The 17,691-nt window shown below is 42.2% G+C and overlaps 1 protein-coding gene across 1 annotated transcript in view; it reads right to left on the bottom strand.

The window, feature by feature from the left end:
* Nucleotides 1-1,862: 1,862 nt before the first annotated feature.
* DAW1 (dynein assembly factor with WD repeats 1) overlaps nucleotides 1,863-17,691 on the bottom strand; it is an 82,453-nt gene continuing 66,624 nt past the window's right edge. The window contains exons 10-13 of the mRNA XM_073673000.1: nucleotides 14,356-14,470; nucleotides 10,814-10,890; nucleotides 4,277-4,439; nucleotides 1,863-2,521 (exon numbers count right to left, since the gene is read on the bottom strand). Coding sequence (XP_073529101.1) covers nucleotides 2,487-2,521; nucleotides 4,277-4,439; nucleotides 10,814-10,890; nucleotides 14,356-14,470 — 390 coding nt within the window. The 3' untranslated portion in view covers nucleotides 1,863-2,486. The remainder of the gene's footprint in view (nucleotides 2,522-4,276; nucleotides 4,440-10,813; nucleotides 10,891-14,355; nucleotides 14,471-17,691) is intronic.

Below are 17,691 nucleotides of genomic sequence, written 5' to 3'. Positions count from 1 at the left end.
ACGTATCACACACACAAATATCTTCGGTACTGGTTTTTCCAGTACCGGAAATATCCAGATGTGTGAAAGAGGCCTAAATCTGTGTTAGTGAGCACTTCTTTGCCAAGATAATCCATCCACCTCACAGGTGTGGCATATCCAGATGCTCATTAGACAGCTGATTAGTGCACAGGTGTGCCTTAGGCCGGCCACAATAAGTGGCCACTGTAAAATGAGCAGTTTTATCACATAGCACAATGCCACAGATGTCGCAAGTTTTGAGGGAGCGTGCAATTGGCATGCTGACTGCAGGAATGTCCACCAGAGCTGTTGCCTGTGAACTAAATGTTCATTTCTCTACCATAAGCCGTCTCCAGCATTTCAGAGAATTTCGCAGGACATCCAACCAGCCTCAAAACCGCAGACCACGTGTAACCACACCAGCACGGGACCTCAACATCCAGCATCTTCACCTCCAAGATCATCTGAGACCAGCCACCCGGACAGCTGCTTCAACCATCGGTTTGCATACGGACTGGTTTTCTGACCCCCCTGACCTCCACTACTGTAAAACTGCACATCGTAGAGTGGCCTTTTATTTTTGTTCAGCGTAGAAAGCAACAGCAGTACATTCTCTCTTTCACTTTGTTCCTTTACAGACTTTAATATGCATCTGTAATCTGATTTCTCAATTAGCATACAGTCCATCTTTTTATGACCAGGAAAAATTTTATCCGTTTTTCAGAGTGAATGGTCAGTTCAGGAGGCAGGTGGAGAAGAGAAAGTGGCTCATAAATGGAGAAGGAAGCAAACTTTTCTGATAGCATACTTATAAAGTGTCTCATATTTGCTTATACTATTCATAGACATTGTATCTGAGTATACAGGCTGTACAGCAAAGTTTACGCTAGTGTAGTAAGATAGCTCAGTTACCACATTATAATATGCCCCCGCACCTCCACACAACCCATTGTAGTGCTGTTATCTTCTTATGCCTCAGAGGGGCTGTGGGTCCTTTAAAGGCCCAGTCACACTTAGTGATGCTACAGCGATTCCGACAACGATACGACCTGTGAGGGATCGTTGCTGCGTCGCTATGTGGTCGCTGGTGAGATGTCAAACAGTCAGATCTTCCCAACGACGCAGCAACGATGCGGCGACCCGTAACGATCTGTATAACGATGCACGCCTATGTGTTTCTGTGTCTGAGTAGTCAACAAGGTCGTTGGTAAGGTGTCAAACACAGCGATGCATGCTGCCCAGCAGGGCCTCAACGATCAAAGAAATGTCCAGACCATTCCGACACGACCAGCGATCTCACAGCAGGGGCCTGGTCGCTGCTACGTGTCAAACGTAGCGAGATCGCCAATGAGGTCGCTGGTGCGTCACAAAACTTGTGACTCAGCAGAGATCTCGCTAGCGATCTCGCTTAGTGTGATGGGGCCTTTAGATGGCATGGCTTGAGCACAACTCCCTAGGGCATTCCCTCTTGTTACACCCCTGGACACAGCCCCTATGATTGTTTTGGTTATTTTCCAGCTACTATAAAGTTGGGGCGGAGAGCCACACAAAGATACCACAGTACAATGATGAACATACTGATGTCACTGTACAGGAATAAGGATTTACAGAATAAAATTAGCAGGCACAGTGATTTCACTGCTGGATAGTCATACTATAATGTCACAGTAGAGGGAATGCACACCATGATGTCACTGTGCATTACTCCTACGCTTTTATTCTGCACACAGTAATATCACAGGACAGGGTTAATGCACATGGTGATCTCAGCATATCTTACAAGATATTTTTTCAGCTACATTTTCCATATTTGTAAATCATTTGTGATAAATTCTGGAGCTTACAAAATCAAATACTAATGATTTCTTTAAAAATGTTTATTATTGCTAATAAATAAAACAGGGAACTATGTAAAACCACAAAGTCAATATAAAAAACATAACCAACTAAAAACTTATTTCAATAAAGTTACAAAACTTGTTTTGTTTAATTATCCTTCAGGCATCGCAAAGTTATAATATAAGAAGTCTCCTGTCCGAGTCCAGGGATGGAAAGCAGAGAGGCTTAGATTGGGACAATTCTCTACTCTTGGATTTGAATATAATGTACGGATCTTTGCGGAGCAGCAGATCAAAGCAGCTTCTAAAGGAGCGTGATCTGGGAATTGTACCAGAACTGCAGCATAGTGTATGGGAGAGAATGAAAAAAAAATAAGATGATGACGTATATTACAAAACTTCATAACTCGGCAATGCCTGTAGGATAATTAAATGAAAATTTTTTAAAAAAAGTTTAGTTATCTTTTAAGTACAACTGGGACGTTTGCTCTATGAACAGAGGCTAATCATTGGAATACTTTGTGAATGTGAGTGTGATACAATTAACGGAGAGGTCAGCCAGTGAGTTATCGTAACATTGCTTATGTCCACCACATTTGGCCACTCCATTATATAATCCAACAGCGTCCACATGGAGTGACTAATGAACTAGCGCCATATTCTGCAGGTGTTGTCTTTGCTTCCTATAAGACAAAGCTTAAGTCACATTAAATTGTAACTGGTAAAGACTGTAACAATAATTTACACCTAGATCCTATATCCAGAGTTCAAAAATGCAGCTATTTAGTATCACTGTCCATGTCGATGCAGAGTGAATGAGCTGACTGCTTATTGTGCTTTCACATTGTGCTAAGGCGTTCGGTGACCCCGCCGGGGCTTACGTCTGAACCCCCAAGCCCGCAAGGGCGGGGTCCTCTTCCCTCTGTACCAGTCTATCATTGTTAGTGTGTATACTGTAAGTGATATCTGTATTTGGTATGTAACCCCTTCTTATGTACACCACCATGGAATCAATGGATTCTATAGATAAATAATAATAATAACCCCCTGCAAAATGGGATTTGGACGTATGCGCCAATATACTATAATGGTGCCGGCATTGCAAGAGTGGGAACATCGGAAACAGCCAGATTGTGATGCGCACCACAGCGACTTTGTCTGTGAGATCTGTGTTACGGCCAAAGACCACTGTATGCTGCAAAATGTCAAGTTGGATTTTTTGAAACTTGCTTGTTGAAGTCATTTCCATGTTTGAACATGCTCCTACTGCCTCTGATTCTGTTGCCAGGTGGCACCATATTTTTATTCCAGTTGCCACTGGGCAATGCAAGCATGTTTCTGATTTATATTTAGTATAGCTGATATTTGTGGTCTCACCTGTCGATCATCCTGTGCCTTTGCTTTCTTCATCCTGCATGTTGTATCGTTTCTGACCTCAGATTGTTTTGTTCCATGTTGTGTCTGAATATTTTGCCTTAGACTTTGCCCTTCTTAGTTTTTACCCTCCTGTACCACCCTCCTCTAGCAGCTCTCTCCACCATCCAGCAGCATCTACGCAGACGTAACTCAGGGGACGGCAAGTTCAAATACCTGTATATGGGTTGAAGGCGCAGGATTCCCTGGGACCTATTAAGCGGAGTAGCTAAAGAAAACATCTCACCCTTCCGCACGACCACAGTACCTTACAGGCTTGGATGCAATCCTATCATTTGCATTATGTCATGATGTTAACCAGCATACAGAAATCTTTGGTCTTGCAACCTGTATAGTGACCAGAGTCACCATATATTCCCAACCTTAATCTCCATGAAGAGCACATGTTCACCTTGTATGGATTGGAGGCTGCCTGTTCATGGTAACAGAGGGGTACACAGCGTTTAGATCCCCCTCTATCAAGAAACCGTACATGGGTTATAAAAAAGGTTGTCCTTGGATAACCTCATTTATTTAAAAAAATAAAAGGACATCAATGGCAGAGGTAAATACTGCAGGACAATCCAATGCCATGTCTGCACTCTGATATAGTTTGCAAATGTCGACTCTTTAAAGTAAATCGATCATTATTTCCCAAAAAACATCTAGAAGATTCTCCTACTAGTATGTTAGTTACGGTTTCCAGAATCCCAGCCATTTCTGTTTGCAGCATATAAACAAGTGATCCCAGGTCCTAGATAGGAAAACCCCTTTAATATTTCCAGCTAGTACCAAATTATCTTTAAATGTGGCTCTGAAATATCAATGGATAGCAAGCTGACAATATTTTTGTATTTCCCAATCCTATATCATTTTAATAATGCTCTATATTTTATTTTTACATTTTACCCTTTAAATCTAGTTCATGGTAAAATGACCCCTGCAGTATTAAATAAAGGTAAGTGAGATAAGAAACATTGTTCATTATGTAGAAATATGTGTACTGGGTTTGTAGGCGATCCTACCTGTAATAATGGTGTTTCCCTCGTAGTTGAAAGCACAGGAGAAAATCTCATCTGAGTGTCCCTCCAGCACCTGGACACACTGCCCTGTGTGCGGATCCCAGAGGCGGGCCGTCTTATCAGAGCTGGCCGTTAAAATACGGGTGCCCTGAGCATTAAAGCAAATCTGGAACAAAGAGCCATTGTATAGGGGTCTAAGAAGTAGAAAAAAGTCATGCAAAAGCCAAAGCACAATATGATGTGACACAATAGCAATGTAACATACAAGTGGTCTCATCAAAGTGAAAGATGCAACATGTAAAAGTCACCAACACTCTGATCGGGCATAAAACCGAAGCTTTATAGAATTGGTTTCCATTGCCACGCAGCTGCATGCAAGCCTTATATCACCAAGCACAAGGCCAAGCATTGGAGAGAGTGGTGTAAAGCAGCCGCCACTGGACTCTGAAGCAGTGGAGACGTGTTCTGTGTTCTCTGTCAGTCTGATGGACGAGTCTGGGTTTGGTAAATGCCAGGAGAACGTTACCTGCCTGACTACATTGTGCCAACTGTAAACTTTAGTGGAGGAGTTGTAATACTATGGGGTTCTTCAGAGATTGGTCTAGGCCCCTTAATTCTTAGTTCCACTGAAGGGAAATCTTAATGCTTCAGCATAAAAGACATTTTGGACAATTGTATTTTTCCAACTTTTTAGGAACACCTGGGGAAGGACTTTACTGTTCCACAAAAGTAAGGTCCATTCAGGCATGGTTGATGGGGTTGGTGTGGAAGAACATAACCGGCCACACAGAGCACAGACCTCAACTCAATCATCCACTTCTGGGATGAACTAGAATGGAAAGTGTGAGTTCGGCCAAATTATCCAACATGAGTGTCTGACCTCACAAATGCTCTTCTGGATGAATGGGAAAAAACTCACACCGACACCTCCAAAATCTTGTAGAAAGTCTTCACATTATAGTGGAATAGCTGTGAAGGGACCAACTCCATATTAATGTCTAGGGATGTACATTGGGAATTCATGGAAGTCCCTGTAGGAGTAATGTGGAGGTGTCCCAATACTTGTGTCCATACAGTGTGTCGAACATTTAGTTAGGCTGTTAAATGAATTGATATTGGCATTGTAGCACAGGAGTCGTAAGTGGGATAACGACTTTCCAGGGTATTTCCTAATATTTTATTTACTGCTGTACAAAGTAAGCAATTTCCACACTTGACATAATAAACCACCAACAAGCGAGGATAGCCCTGCTTCAGGAAAAAAGCAATCAGACACAGCTTTTATGATCAGATCTCCGCCGAGGCTCCACGGCTGCCTGCACGTCCTCGGGGCGACGCTCACTCCTGCACACAGCACATTTACTAGCAATACAAGCAGAGGAGCGCTGTCTGACATGTGCGGCGGATACTAATCAGGAGGGGGAGCCGGCAGGCTGTGTGAATTATTGATAACGGTGTGGTGAGAGCAGTGGGTCTGGGCCAGAACGCATGTAAGAAAGCTGTGCAGACTGGACAAGTGCCAACATCACTTCTACGCACATCCATATTTAATCACCAGCGCTTAGGAAAACCGCAGTCTACAAGTTCAGCTGTGATAAACAATGCACAGAGCATAGTGATCCTAAAAATGAATCACAGAGCGCTACAAAATCCCATAACAGACAGACAGGGGCTGCAAGGTGAACCCTACAGTTCGAGAAAAGCGATGACAAACGCACATATGGTAAATGGCTTTACAGGTCAAAGTTAAAGCGCACCTGTCAGCAGGATTGTGCTCAGTAAACTATATACACTGTCAGGAGGGCGACATTACGCTGAGTAATATGATACCTTGGTTGATGAAATCCATCCTGTGGTTCTTGTGTAATCTTTACTTTCAGTGTTGAGATAATGATATGCCCTTGCTTCGGGGTGGCCTATGGGGGGGGCTCTATCTGGTGCTCTGCCTACATATTCTTCTGTATGCTCTTATGACAGATCACTGATCCTTCACTGACCTGCCTCCTATTTTACCTAGCCCCTCACTACTAGATGCATTATGTAAAGTAGGAGGCAGGTCAGTGAAGGATCAGTGATCTGTCATAAGAGCATACAGAAGAATATGTAGGCAGAGCACCAGATAGAGCACCCCCCATAGGCCACCCCGAAGCAAGGGCATATCATTATCTCAACACTGAAAGTAAAGATTACGCAAGAACCACAGGATGGATTTCATCAACCAAGATATCATATTAATTAGTGTAATGTCACCCACCTGACAGTGTATGTAGTTTACTGAGCACAATCCTGCTTTAAGTTTTTCACACTTGGCACATACAGTTTCATTATAAGACCTGTTTCGAATAGCGTTAAAGGGAACCTATCGGGACCCCTGACACTTTTAAACTGCCCTATGACCTAGCGATATTCATGTATTCCAGTAGTATGTTTATTGTATATTGGATCTGCAGACATTTGTGAAAAATCGACTTACACTCAGCACCTTGCAGCATACTAATGATCCAGGACTAGTCCAGAGTGGTGTTTACTCACTGACACTAGCCCAAGCACAGAGATGGAAACACATAGCCTGGGTGTGATTGACAGTCCCAGCACTGCCCAATCTTCAGAGTTTCCTCACCTGTCACAGCTTTGAAGGGGGCTGTTAGAAAAGCTGTGACAGAAGTGCGATGACGGGAGTAACACAAACTGTGACAGGGACTGTCAATCACATCCAGGGGGCATGATTGCAGATACTGAACCTGGGCTAGTCAGTGAGTAAACCCCTCTCCAACGTAGTCCTTGATCATTAGTATACAGCGAGTTGCTTAGTATGAGTTGATTTTTCTCAAATGTGAGCAATTCCAGAACAAAACATATTACTAGAATACTTGAATAATCATGTAAAAAGGTCATGTGAAAAGTTAAAAAGCATCATGGGTCCTATGAGCTACACAGATTGACCACTTTCAATTTTTTTAATATAACAAACTGAGCCTACTTACACCATGCCACTCCTTCGTTTCTTCTACATCACTGCTCCCGGTCTTTATTCACAAGGATGCAGCGGTGTGGTTAAGACTATAGCTAGTGTGGACGGGGTTAGCTTTCTCAGCTCTGCTGCATTGCTTCATGTAAAAGCTCTGATTGTATCACATCTGCTGCACCCAGTAAACTAAGTGATACATTGTTGGATTCAGGGTCTCTTTGCCTACATTATGCTGCTCTCAGATGAGGTAGCAAAAAACTGCTGACAGATTCCCTTTAACCCCTTTACAACCCAAGGTGGTTTGCACGTTAATGACCAGGCCAATTTTTACAATTCTGACCACTGTCACTTTATGAGGTAATTACTCTGGAACGCTTCAACGGATCCCCCTGATTCTGACTGTTTTTTCGTGACATATTGTACTTCATGATTGTGGTAAAATTTATTCGATATCACTTGCGTTTATTTGTGAAAAAAATGGAAATTTGGCGAAAATTTTGCAATTTTTAAAATTTAAATTTTTATGCCCTTAAATCAGAGAGATATGTCACACAAAATAGTTAATACATAACATTTTCCACATGTTTACTTTACATCAGCACAATTTTGGAACTACATTTTTTTTTGTTATGGAGCTATAAGGGTTAAAAGTTGACCAGAGATTTCTCATTTTTCCAACAAAATGTACAAAAACATTTTTCTAGGGACCACATCACATTTGAAGTCACTTTGAGAGGCCTTTATGACAGGAAATACCCCAAAGTGACACCATTCTAAAAACTGCACCCCTCAAGGTGCTCAAAACCACATTCAAGAACTTTATTAACCCTTCAGGTGCTTCACAGGAATTTTTGGAATGTGAAAGAAAAAAATTAACATTTAACTTTTTTCACAAAAATGTTACTTTAGACCCAATTTTTTTTATTTTCGCAGGGGTAACAGGAAAAAATGGACCCCAAAATTTGTTGTGCAATTTCCCCTGGGCAAGCAGATACCCCATATGTGGGGAAAAACCACTGTTTGGGCGCACGGCAGGGCTCGGAAGGGAAGGAGCGCCATTTGAATTTTCGATTGTAAAATTTGCTTCAATAAATAGCGGCCGCCATGTTGCGTTTGGAGAGCCCCTGATGTGCCTAAACAGTAGAAACCCCCCACAAGTGACACCATTTTGGAAACTAGACCCCACTGGGAACTTATCTAGATGGGTGGTGAGCATTTTGAACCCCCAGGTGCTTCACAAATTAATCCGTAAAAATTAAAAAGCATTTTTTTTCCACTTTTTCTTTTTTACGAATCAATCCGTGAAGCACCTGGGGGTTCCAAGTGCTCACTATGCATCTAGATAGGTGCCTTGGGGGGTCTAGTTTCCAAAATGGGGTCACTTGTGGGGGAGCTCCAATGTTTAGGCACACAGGGGCTCTCCAAACGCAACATGGTGTCCGCTAACAATTTGAGCCGATTTTCCATTCAATTTGTTAGCGGACACCATGTCGCGTTTGGAGAGCCCCTGTGTGCCTAAACAGTGGAAACCCCCCACAAGTGACCCCATTTTGGAAACTAGACCCCTCAAGGATTTTATCAAGGGGTATAGTGAACATTTTGAACCCAGAGGTACGACACAGAATTTGATAACATTAGGTCATCATATTGAATAAGTTGTCATTAGTCTTGAGCACAAGTGCTCGCTACTTGAGTTTAAATCGGGTACTCCGGTATGCACCATGTACTGCGTGTGCTCTAGTGACATGATCGAGTCCGTGCCCCGCATGTTTCACGGTTATTAGACACCCAAAAAAAAACATGCGGGGATCGCTCGTGCATGGCAGGCAATCCCCGCAAAGTTCTTTTGGCCGCAAAGCATATGGGGCGGAGACTCGAGCATGTCACTCAAATACCCACGATACTCAATGCATACCAGAGCACCCGATGCAAACTCAAGTAGCGAGCACTTGCGCTCAACACTAGTCGCCATATCGTCATCTTTTTTTCTTACTTTTGAAAAAAATGCCAACCCCATTAAACCCTAACCCCAACCCCAGCCCTAACCCTAGCCCAACCCTAACCCGAGAGTTTATTTTTTACACCGTTCCTCGTGTGGTATAAGTGATTAGACGACTTTATTCTTCGGGTCGGTGCGATTACAGTGATACTAGAATCATATGGGGTTTTTATGATTGACAGCTGTCACACACTAAAAGATGCATTTTTTGTAAAATCTAGTTTTTGCATCGCCATATTTTGAGAGCTATAATTTTTCCATATTTTGGCAGACAGAGTCATGTGACGGCTTTGTTTTTTGCGGGATGAGTTGACGTTTTTATTGGTGCCATTTTCAGGCACGTAACATTTTTTGATCGCTTTCTATTCCGATTTTTGGGAGGCAGAATAAACAAAAACCAACAATTCAGGAATTGTTTTTTTTTTTTTATTCTACTCCGCATGTGGTAAAATTGATAAGGTAGCTTTATTCTTCGGGTTTACAGCGGTACCACATTTATATCGTTTTTCTATGTCTTGGCGCTTTTACACAATAAAAGCTATTTTATAGAAAACATTATTTTTTTGCATCGCTTTATTCTGAGAGCTATAACTTTTTGATTTTTCGGATGATGGAGGTGTATGGCGGCTTGTTTTTTGCGGGACAAGATGACGTTTTCAGCGGTACCATTTTTATTTATATTCGTCTTTTTGATTGCGTGTTATTCCATTTTTTGTTTGGCGGTATGATGATAAAGCATTGTTTTTTTGTTTTGTTTTTTTACCGTGTTCACTGAAGGGGTTAACTAGTGGGACAGTTTTATAGGTCAGGTCGTTCCGGACACGGCGATCCCAAATATGTGTACTTTTATTGTTTGTTTGCTTTTTTTTCATAATAATATTTATTGATGGGTACATTATATTTTTATTTTTGGTGGATTTATTTTATTTTATTTTTTTTTTTTTTTCACTTTCTGGGAGTTTTTACACTTTTTTACTTTGTCCCACTCTGGGACTTTAACTTTTTTTATTCTGATCGCCTGCACAGCATAGGGATGGAGCACCATCCCTGTGACATGCAGGCAGTCAGCGCTGCACAGTGAGAACATTGTTTGGTCGTGCACTGCGCATGACCAAACAATGTTCCTGCTGCCTGGTGACCCGGATGTTGTCATGACGACATCGGGTCGTCATGGCAACACCCGGGAAGCCGCGGCAGACAGCGCTGGAGGCTGGAAGAGGAGGTGAGTATACCGATCACCTCCCCTTGCCACCGCAATGCTGCGATGCGATGGGGGTTAATGTGCCAGGAGCGGTGCGGGACCGCTCCCTGCACATAGTACCGGGTGTCAGCTGTGACAATCAGCTGACACCCGGCGGCGATCGCGCCCGCACAGCCTGTGTGCGCGCGCGATCGCCATGACGTACTAATACGGGTCAGGCTCTTAAAGCCCAGGGCACAGACGCGTATTAATACGTCATGGGCTGTAAAGGGGTCAAGGGTAGACACACCTCTATCTAAATTGTTGTGATTCCAGTAGTTGGAGTCTTGGGAAGAACTACATTTCCAATGGAGGCTGACGTTAAGTGATTACCTTGGAAATTTCTCCATCGTGCCCCTCTAATTTGGCTAAGCACTTCCTGCTCGCTGCATTGTACACTCTGCCCGTCCCTGTTGAAAGCAGAAGTATTAGACAGAAATGCAAGGCAAACAGACTGGTGTACACTGTCACGACTAATAAACTCAGATGTCACTTATTCCCACGGCTGACGATTATATCAAATAATTCCAGACTTTAGCTAAATACCAACAGAACAAATGAATCCCTGACAAAGCTTTCCTAGTTCTGCTATCAGCAAAGTGCCGGAACTTGTATTTAATCACCATAAAAACATTGGAAAAGCACTTAGCAGAGACAGATACAGTAAATGCAGAGACCTAAACATGAATCGTGCTGTTCGCACACACTGTATATAACTATAGGGAGAGGGAGGCGCATATTAATATTACATTGTTGACAAAGTTTTACAAAACTTAAATTACTCTGACATTTTTCTCTGAACTTTAACTTTACACTGTTCATAAGTGTAAAACATTTCCAATATGTAGGCACAGAGGGAGAGATAAATGGGCACTTGGTTCACTTGTACGTTGCCTTGCCGCACTTCTCTTACAGCTCAGCCTCCACCTACGCACAGACATCAGCTCTTTTGTGAACTGCTCCAGTTTGTGACCTTGTTTTCACAGTGATATATGTTGGACACCGTGCACACTGGCTCGGTGAGATAACAGCACTGCTCCCATTGCAGGTATCGGGTATATTTTAAGCCTGTCCTTGTAAGTCGTGGCACTTAATTAAATTGTACATAGACGATGATGAATCTGCAGACTGGGGCATCTGTGGCCCAGAATTCCATACACTGCGATACATTCACAATGCGACCAGCCTACAGTAATATGATAAGACGGACAATTCTACTGAATGCAATAGACAAAGAGATTTTATGAAGCTGTCCTCCTTTCCTGAGGCAGGTCCCTTGATGGTGACATGATCAGAGTAGCTGGCTGCTGGTCGGCTGCTTTAGCTGGAAGAAGGTGTTAGCGTGGCCACATGGATCTAGTTGGATGAACACGTAAGTGGGCTGCGCTGCTGGAGTAAATCAAGTCTTCAGAGATGATGAGGAGGAAAAGCGTGGCCACATGCAGTGAATAAACTGAATAAGTAACCTCCAGAGCAAGAGCAACTGCTCTTAACAAGGGCACTTGCTCTATGATGTCCATTTGTCATTATGGGGGTTAGCCTTTGAACTCACTTTCACTCCCACGCAGGTGGCCCGCAACAGAACCGGCTCTGTAATAAGCATCTACGATTCCTGATGTACTGTTTGTCACAACTTAAGAGGATTTCCTGGGCACAAAATGAAATAAACGATATGGTTGCCCTTTTAATGAGTCCCGAAATTCATTTATTTTTGTTTTTTTAGCCCCCTGCAGCCATCCTTGTGGTTTGTTGCTGTTCACATCCTGAACTTCCTGCCAGTTTTCGCTCTGTGCCTCTAGATTACATTTCCCATGTGGCAGATCTTCATCTGTTCCACAGCCCACAAATTATCACCCTCTGTGCCGATCCCACTCCACCTACAACAAAGCACCATCCTGAGACTCTACACAGTCTCAAGATGGATAAATCGCTGCACACAGTTTCGCTTTCCTCGTATTCCTCCAACCTCACCTAGCATGTGCTATTCTAACAATCTACTGCAGTCAGTAAGGCTACATGTGCTAACACTAAGCGTCACATAATGTATAAAGTATTTAAAACACTCTGGAACAACCAGCACCATCCCCTCTGGCTAAAATCACAAGCTGATAAGATCATTTGTTCTGTGTTGAGTCTGCAATGTGATCTCCAACTTTCTGAAACTTGCCAAGGATCATTGACGATGCCCCATGGCATCACATTGCAGAGCACACGGCAGAGCTGCTGGCTGAGCCGCTTAACGCACAGACAGGCGATCAATGCTTTGTTCTTTGATCGGACCGTAGTAGGGCGTAAGGACCTGGAGGTAACTCATCACGTGTCACAGCTCAACAACAGAACAGAATTTTAACAGCAAGTAAATTATAAAGTTTATTCATTTCTAATAGCCTTTAAATGTTTTATTAGTCTATGTGCCTGGAAAACCCCTTTAAGAGCACAGGGGAAGCACTATAATGCAGAGACGGGATCCTTTTCCAACTTACTGCAGTGGCGTGAAAGTGAGATCAGAGAAAATAATTTGATGGTTACATTATGTTTTCTCTTCAGCTATCGTTCTTGTAGTTTGGGGGCTCATATTAAAATTAATAAAGAAAACTGTGCACAGACCACAAATTAACACTGTATAAGATTATTACAGTGTATGTTTGACTCTAAGTCAAATCTTTCTGGTAATTTACTGTCTAAGCATTAACCAAAAATATGTAGGTAATTGCAGTTGGTAGTGGCCGACAGTCCCATTTCTATGGGAAATACACTTTAATGTTCAACTGGGGAGTTGCTTAAAGGGATGGTCCGAATGCAAATTAATTTTGCTACCAACTCCCTATGTATTCAGTCCTATAATCTAAGCTATTTACTATTATACTTGCTTTAAAAATTACCTACCGTTCCCTAACTACACTGTCTAACAGCTAGTGTATTTTTTTCTATTTCCAGTCTGATGACCCTTCATTTGAGTATCACCAGTGCATGCTGGGATACTCAAACAAAGTGTCATCAGAGGGCAGAGGCTGCGGCAGTCACTGTCGCAGCCCCTGCCCCCTCCCTGAAATGAAGTGTTATCAGTGATGCTTGTCTTCGGGGGCTGTACTGTCCCTGATCTGTCCCTGTGATGTCTCCCCTGTGCACAGCATCCGCTCTGTTGTCTTAGGAATAATAATAAGCCGGCAACAGTGTGATGTCACTATACCCGGCAGAGACCAGTGACGTCATCTGAGGGGGCGGCACTAGTCTCCTGCACCGCCGGGTATAGCGACACCGCTTTGTTGTCGGCTTATTACTATTCATAGGGGAGAAAGGGCAAGGACAGCACAGCCTCTGAAACAAACGTCACTGATGACGCTTCATTTCAGGGAGGGGGCAGGGGCTGCGACAGTGACTGCAGCCTCTGCCCCCAGATGACACTACGTTTGAGTATCCCAGCATGCACTGGTGATACTCACACAAATCATCATTAAACAGGAAATAGAAAAAAAAATACATTAGCTGTTAGACAGTGTAGTTAGGGAATGATAGGGAGTTTTTAAAGCAAGTATATTAGAAAATAGCTTAGATTATGGGAGTAAAGAGATAGGGAGTTAGGAGCAAAATTACTTTGCCTTCGGACCACCCCTTTAGGAAGTTTTTTTTCCTTAAAAATGACCGGTGTAAAAAGAAAAGTGTGTGTCACTTCTTTGAAGCACATCCTTATGAAATCTGCTAGAATCTAGGCACTGTCAAATCAAAAGGCTGCAAAACGCTTTAAGGATTTTTGGCAGCCTCAAAACAAAACGCTCTGTGTGAACTTAGGCTAAAGGTCTTGGACATATTACTGAGGTTTCTCAGCATACTTTTTAACTCATACAATCTCTCTTCTGCAAATGAATAAACCTTACCATCAGCAGAGGCCGTGGCAAGCAGCTGTCCAGTGGAGTCAAATGCAACGTCCAAAACCTCATCTTCATGACCAGTCAGGGTTGCCACACATTTTCCACTCAGTGCGTCCCACAGCTATAAAGGAGACAGAAATGTATCAGTAACAAACAATATAAACAATGGGATAATGCCTAGATGTGATTTTTGCAGATTTCTCCATGAATCTACAACTAATTTAATGCAAAATCAACATGTGTTTAAAAAGAATCTGTCACCAAGTTTTTGCTGCCCAATCTGAAAGCAGCTTAATGTAGGGGCAGAGTCCCTGACTCCAGCGATGTGTTACTTACTGGGCTGCTTGCTGCAGTTTAGAATCATTGTATTATTAGCAGCAGATTATCACTAGAGGACTAGTAAACCTGCTGCCATGTAGTTCTCCATATTCATTAGCACTGTGTAACCCCGCCCCCACCAATGCACAGCAGTTTTCTGCCTATGCAGTGTACACAGAAAGCTGCCAATTAGTGGTGTGGGCGAGTTTATACACAGCTCGGCATTCAGAGAATGAGTAGATCTGCAGCAGATAAAACTGTAATTTTATCAAAACTGCAGCAAGCAGCCCAATAAAAGACACATCGCTGGAATCAGGGTCTCTGCTCCTATATTTTACTGTTCTCGGATGGGGTAGAAAAAATGTGGTGGTAGATTCCCTTTAATGTGGATTCTGACATGAATTTGAAGGATCATGTGCCAGATTTATTACTTCTCAATAAGTCAACATGCTGGTAAATCCAATTGAACTATGGTTGTATTTATGTATCTTTCTCAAACATACAAAGAACAAAAATTGTTAAACTAGAGCAAACAAACATAGAATAATGTTAGGACAAAAGACCACTGAGAAAGGAAGATCAGTCAGGACACGTATATCCATTACAGTACACTTAAAGGGGTATTCCCATCTCTAAGATCCTATCCCAATATGTAGTAGGTGTAATAATAAATTATCAAATACCTACAATTAGAAATGTAGGATAGTTTTTCTGATTCGCTATGTCTCTTTCCTCATGTGCAGGAATTGCCAAACCTTAGGTATCCATGGTTACGACCACTCATATACTGACAGTTAGCTAGTTGCTAGTGGTCGTATCCATGGATATATAAGGTCCTGTAATGCTTGCACATGAGGAAAGATACATAGTAAATCAGAACAACTATACTACATTTCTAATTGGAGGTATTTGCTAATATTATTATTATTACACCTACTACATATTGGGATAGGATCTTAGAGATAGGAATACGCCTTTAAAGAGGACCTGCCACCAGATCAAGTGGCCAGTTTTTACTCTTATTTTATTCATGCTGCGCCTATATGTATTCCATTTTTTTTCTTTAAATAATTATGCCATATACAATAAATTTGTATGGTCTTTACAAGGGGGTGGTGCTCACAAGGTAATAATGCCAATGCAGCCTAAAGACCCACCCCAGAGAAGACAATAAAAATGAGCACTAAATAAAAAAGGCCCGTATCTCTGGAACTGTATAGTGGATAGGAAAAAAAAGAAGAAGAAGACGGGAGCAGTGGGAATAAAATAAGAGCAAAACCTGCCCACTTTTAATTTGGTAACAGGTCCACTTTAAGCATAGTTTTAGCTCTCATGCCATCTTAGACTGGTGGGAGATTTTTGTTTTAAAGGGATTATGTCTTCGGAAAATGACATACTATGTAATTCAGCTGCAAAAAGGTTTTTATATATATATATGTATGTATGTATATATATATATATATATATATTTTTTTTTTTTTTAAAGTTTTTCTTTTTTAAAGTTTATTATATCATATTTTCCATCTTACTAGAGTCATACTTCCTGTTCTGTACAGAATATTTTTCAACAGTCTCATTATCATCACAGACAGGATTACAATGACAGATCACCTCCACCCATCACAACTTCATTTTGCCCAGATTAAAGCAGGATCAGATAATGCTTTTATACAAACAATGAGGATCTGAGTCAGTCTATTGCCCCTAGTGTCCATGTGAAGAAATGGAAGCAGGAGTCTAGCATTAGGTCTCGTAATCAGTGTAAAAATTGCAAGATGATTCTGGGATTTTCTTTAATATACATATTGGAATCAAAAATATATATAAAAATACAGTTTTACAACGTGAATGTTGGCGAGGATTTTGCATCAAAAACTGCTTCAAATGTTCTTTGAATAAGCTTTCTATTGATTTCAATGAGAAAATTACCCTATAATGGAAATGACGCTGTTTTTTTCACATCTTTTGCAATTCTCCAGAGAACTTTATTTTCCACACTCCATGCAAACGCGCCCTTATACACACAGTCTTAGTTGGACCATATTTCAGTGACCCACACAATCTTTTGAAGATTGCAACATCCCCTATGGGCTAAACATACCGCATAGAAAATGCCCTTTATAGGAGGTCCCAGAAGGAGCTCTATTAGGGCAGAAGGACGTCAGAGATTGGAATTCCTACTCAATCCCTCAGACAATCACTCTACTACACGGCTGCCATATAAATACTACAGGACTGACTACCTGTGGCTAAAATCAGCTGTTGTCTGGGGGCCAAGATCAGGACCCAGTGCAATCAGCTGGTTGCGTTGGCAGCTGAATTTTGAAATAGACTGTTCTGATGAGACAACTCCTTTAAGGCAGCAGAATTTTCTATATATACGCCAGTGCTAAGTCTTTGCCTTGAAAACGTAAGGCTCCCCCAAATATAACAGGCTATCCACATTATAGTGAATACCTTGCTAATAACTGGGGATTTGACTGCTTACTCTACGATCCTAAGAACAAAGGTCTACAGCCCCATCTTGAATAGGCAGGAGGTTCACATGCTTGGTGTCCACTCCATTCATCGCCTATTGGACTGCTGGACAAAGTGGAGCGCTCCACTCAGCTATTTCTGGTAGTCTAGTCCCATTGATAATGAATAAAGTGGAGGCCGATCATGTGCACCTCCTGACGATTCGAGGAGGGGCTGCAGAGCGCTGTTCTCAGGATTGCTGGAGGTCCCAGGGGTTGGAACCCCTCTTCAGTGATCAGCAAGTCCTCTCCTATCTGATGTGCAGGGGACAGGTTTTTATTTTACTTTTTTTCAATGAATAACCCCTTAAAGGGAATCTGACAGCAGGTTTTTGCTACCTCATCTGAGAGCAGCCTGATGTAGGCAAAGAGACTCTGAATCCAACGATGTGTCACTTAGATTACTGGGTGCAGCAGTTGCGATACAATCAGAATTTTTAGATTTAGCAATGCAGCAGAGCTGAGGAAGCTAACCCCGCCCACACCAGACTCTCTCTATAGACAGTGA

The sequence above is a fragment of the Phyllobates terribilis genome, unplaced genomic scaffold (assembly GCF_046119375.1).
Source record: "Phyllobates terribilis strain yellow unplaced genomic scaffold, ASM4611937v1 Scaffold_3__8_contigs__length_932513732, whole genome shotgun sequence".
Lineage (NCBI taxonomy): Eukaryota > Metazoa > Chordata > Amphibia > Anura > Dendrobatidae > Phyllobates > Phyllobates terribilis.
This window is presented reverse-complemented; position numbering and strand designations above follow the sequence as displayed.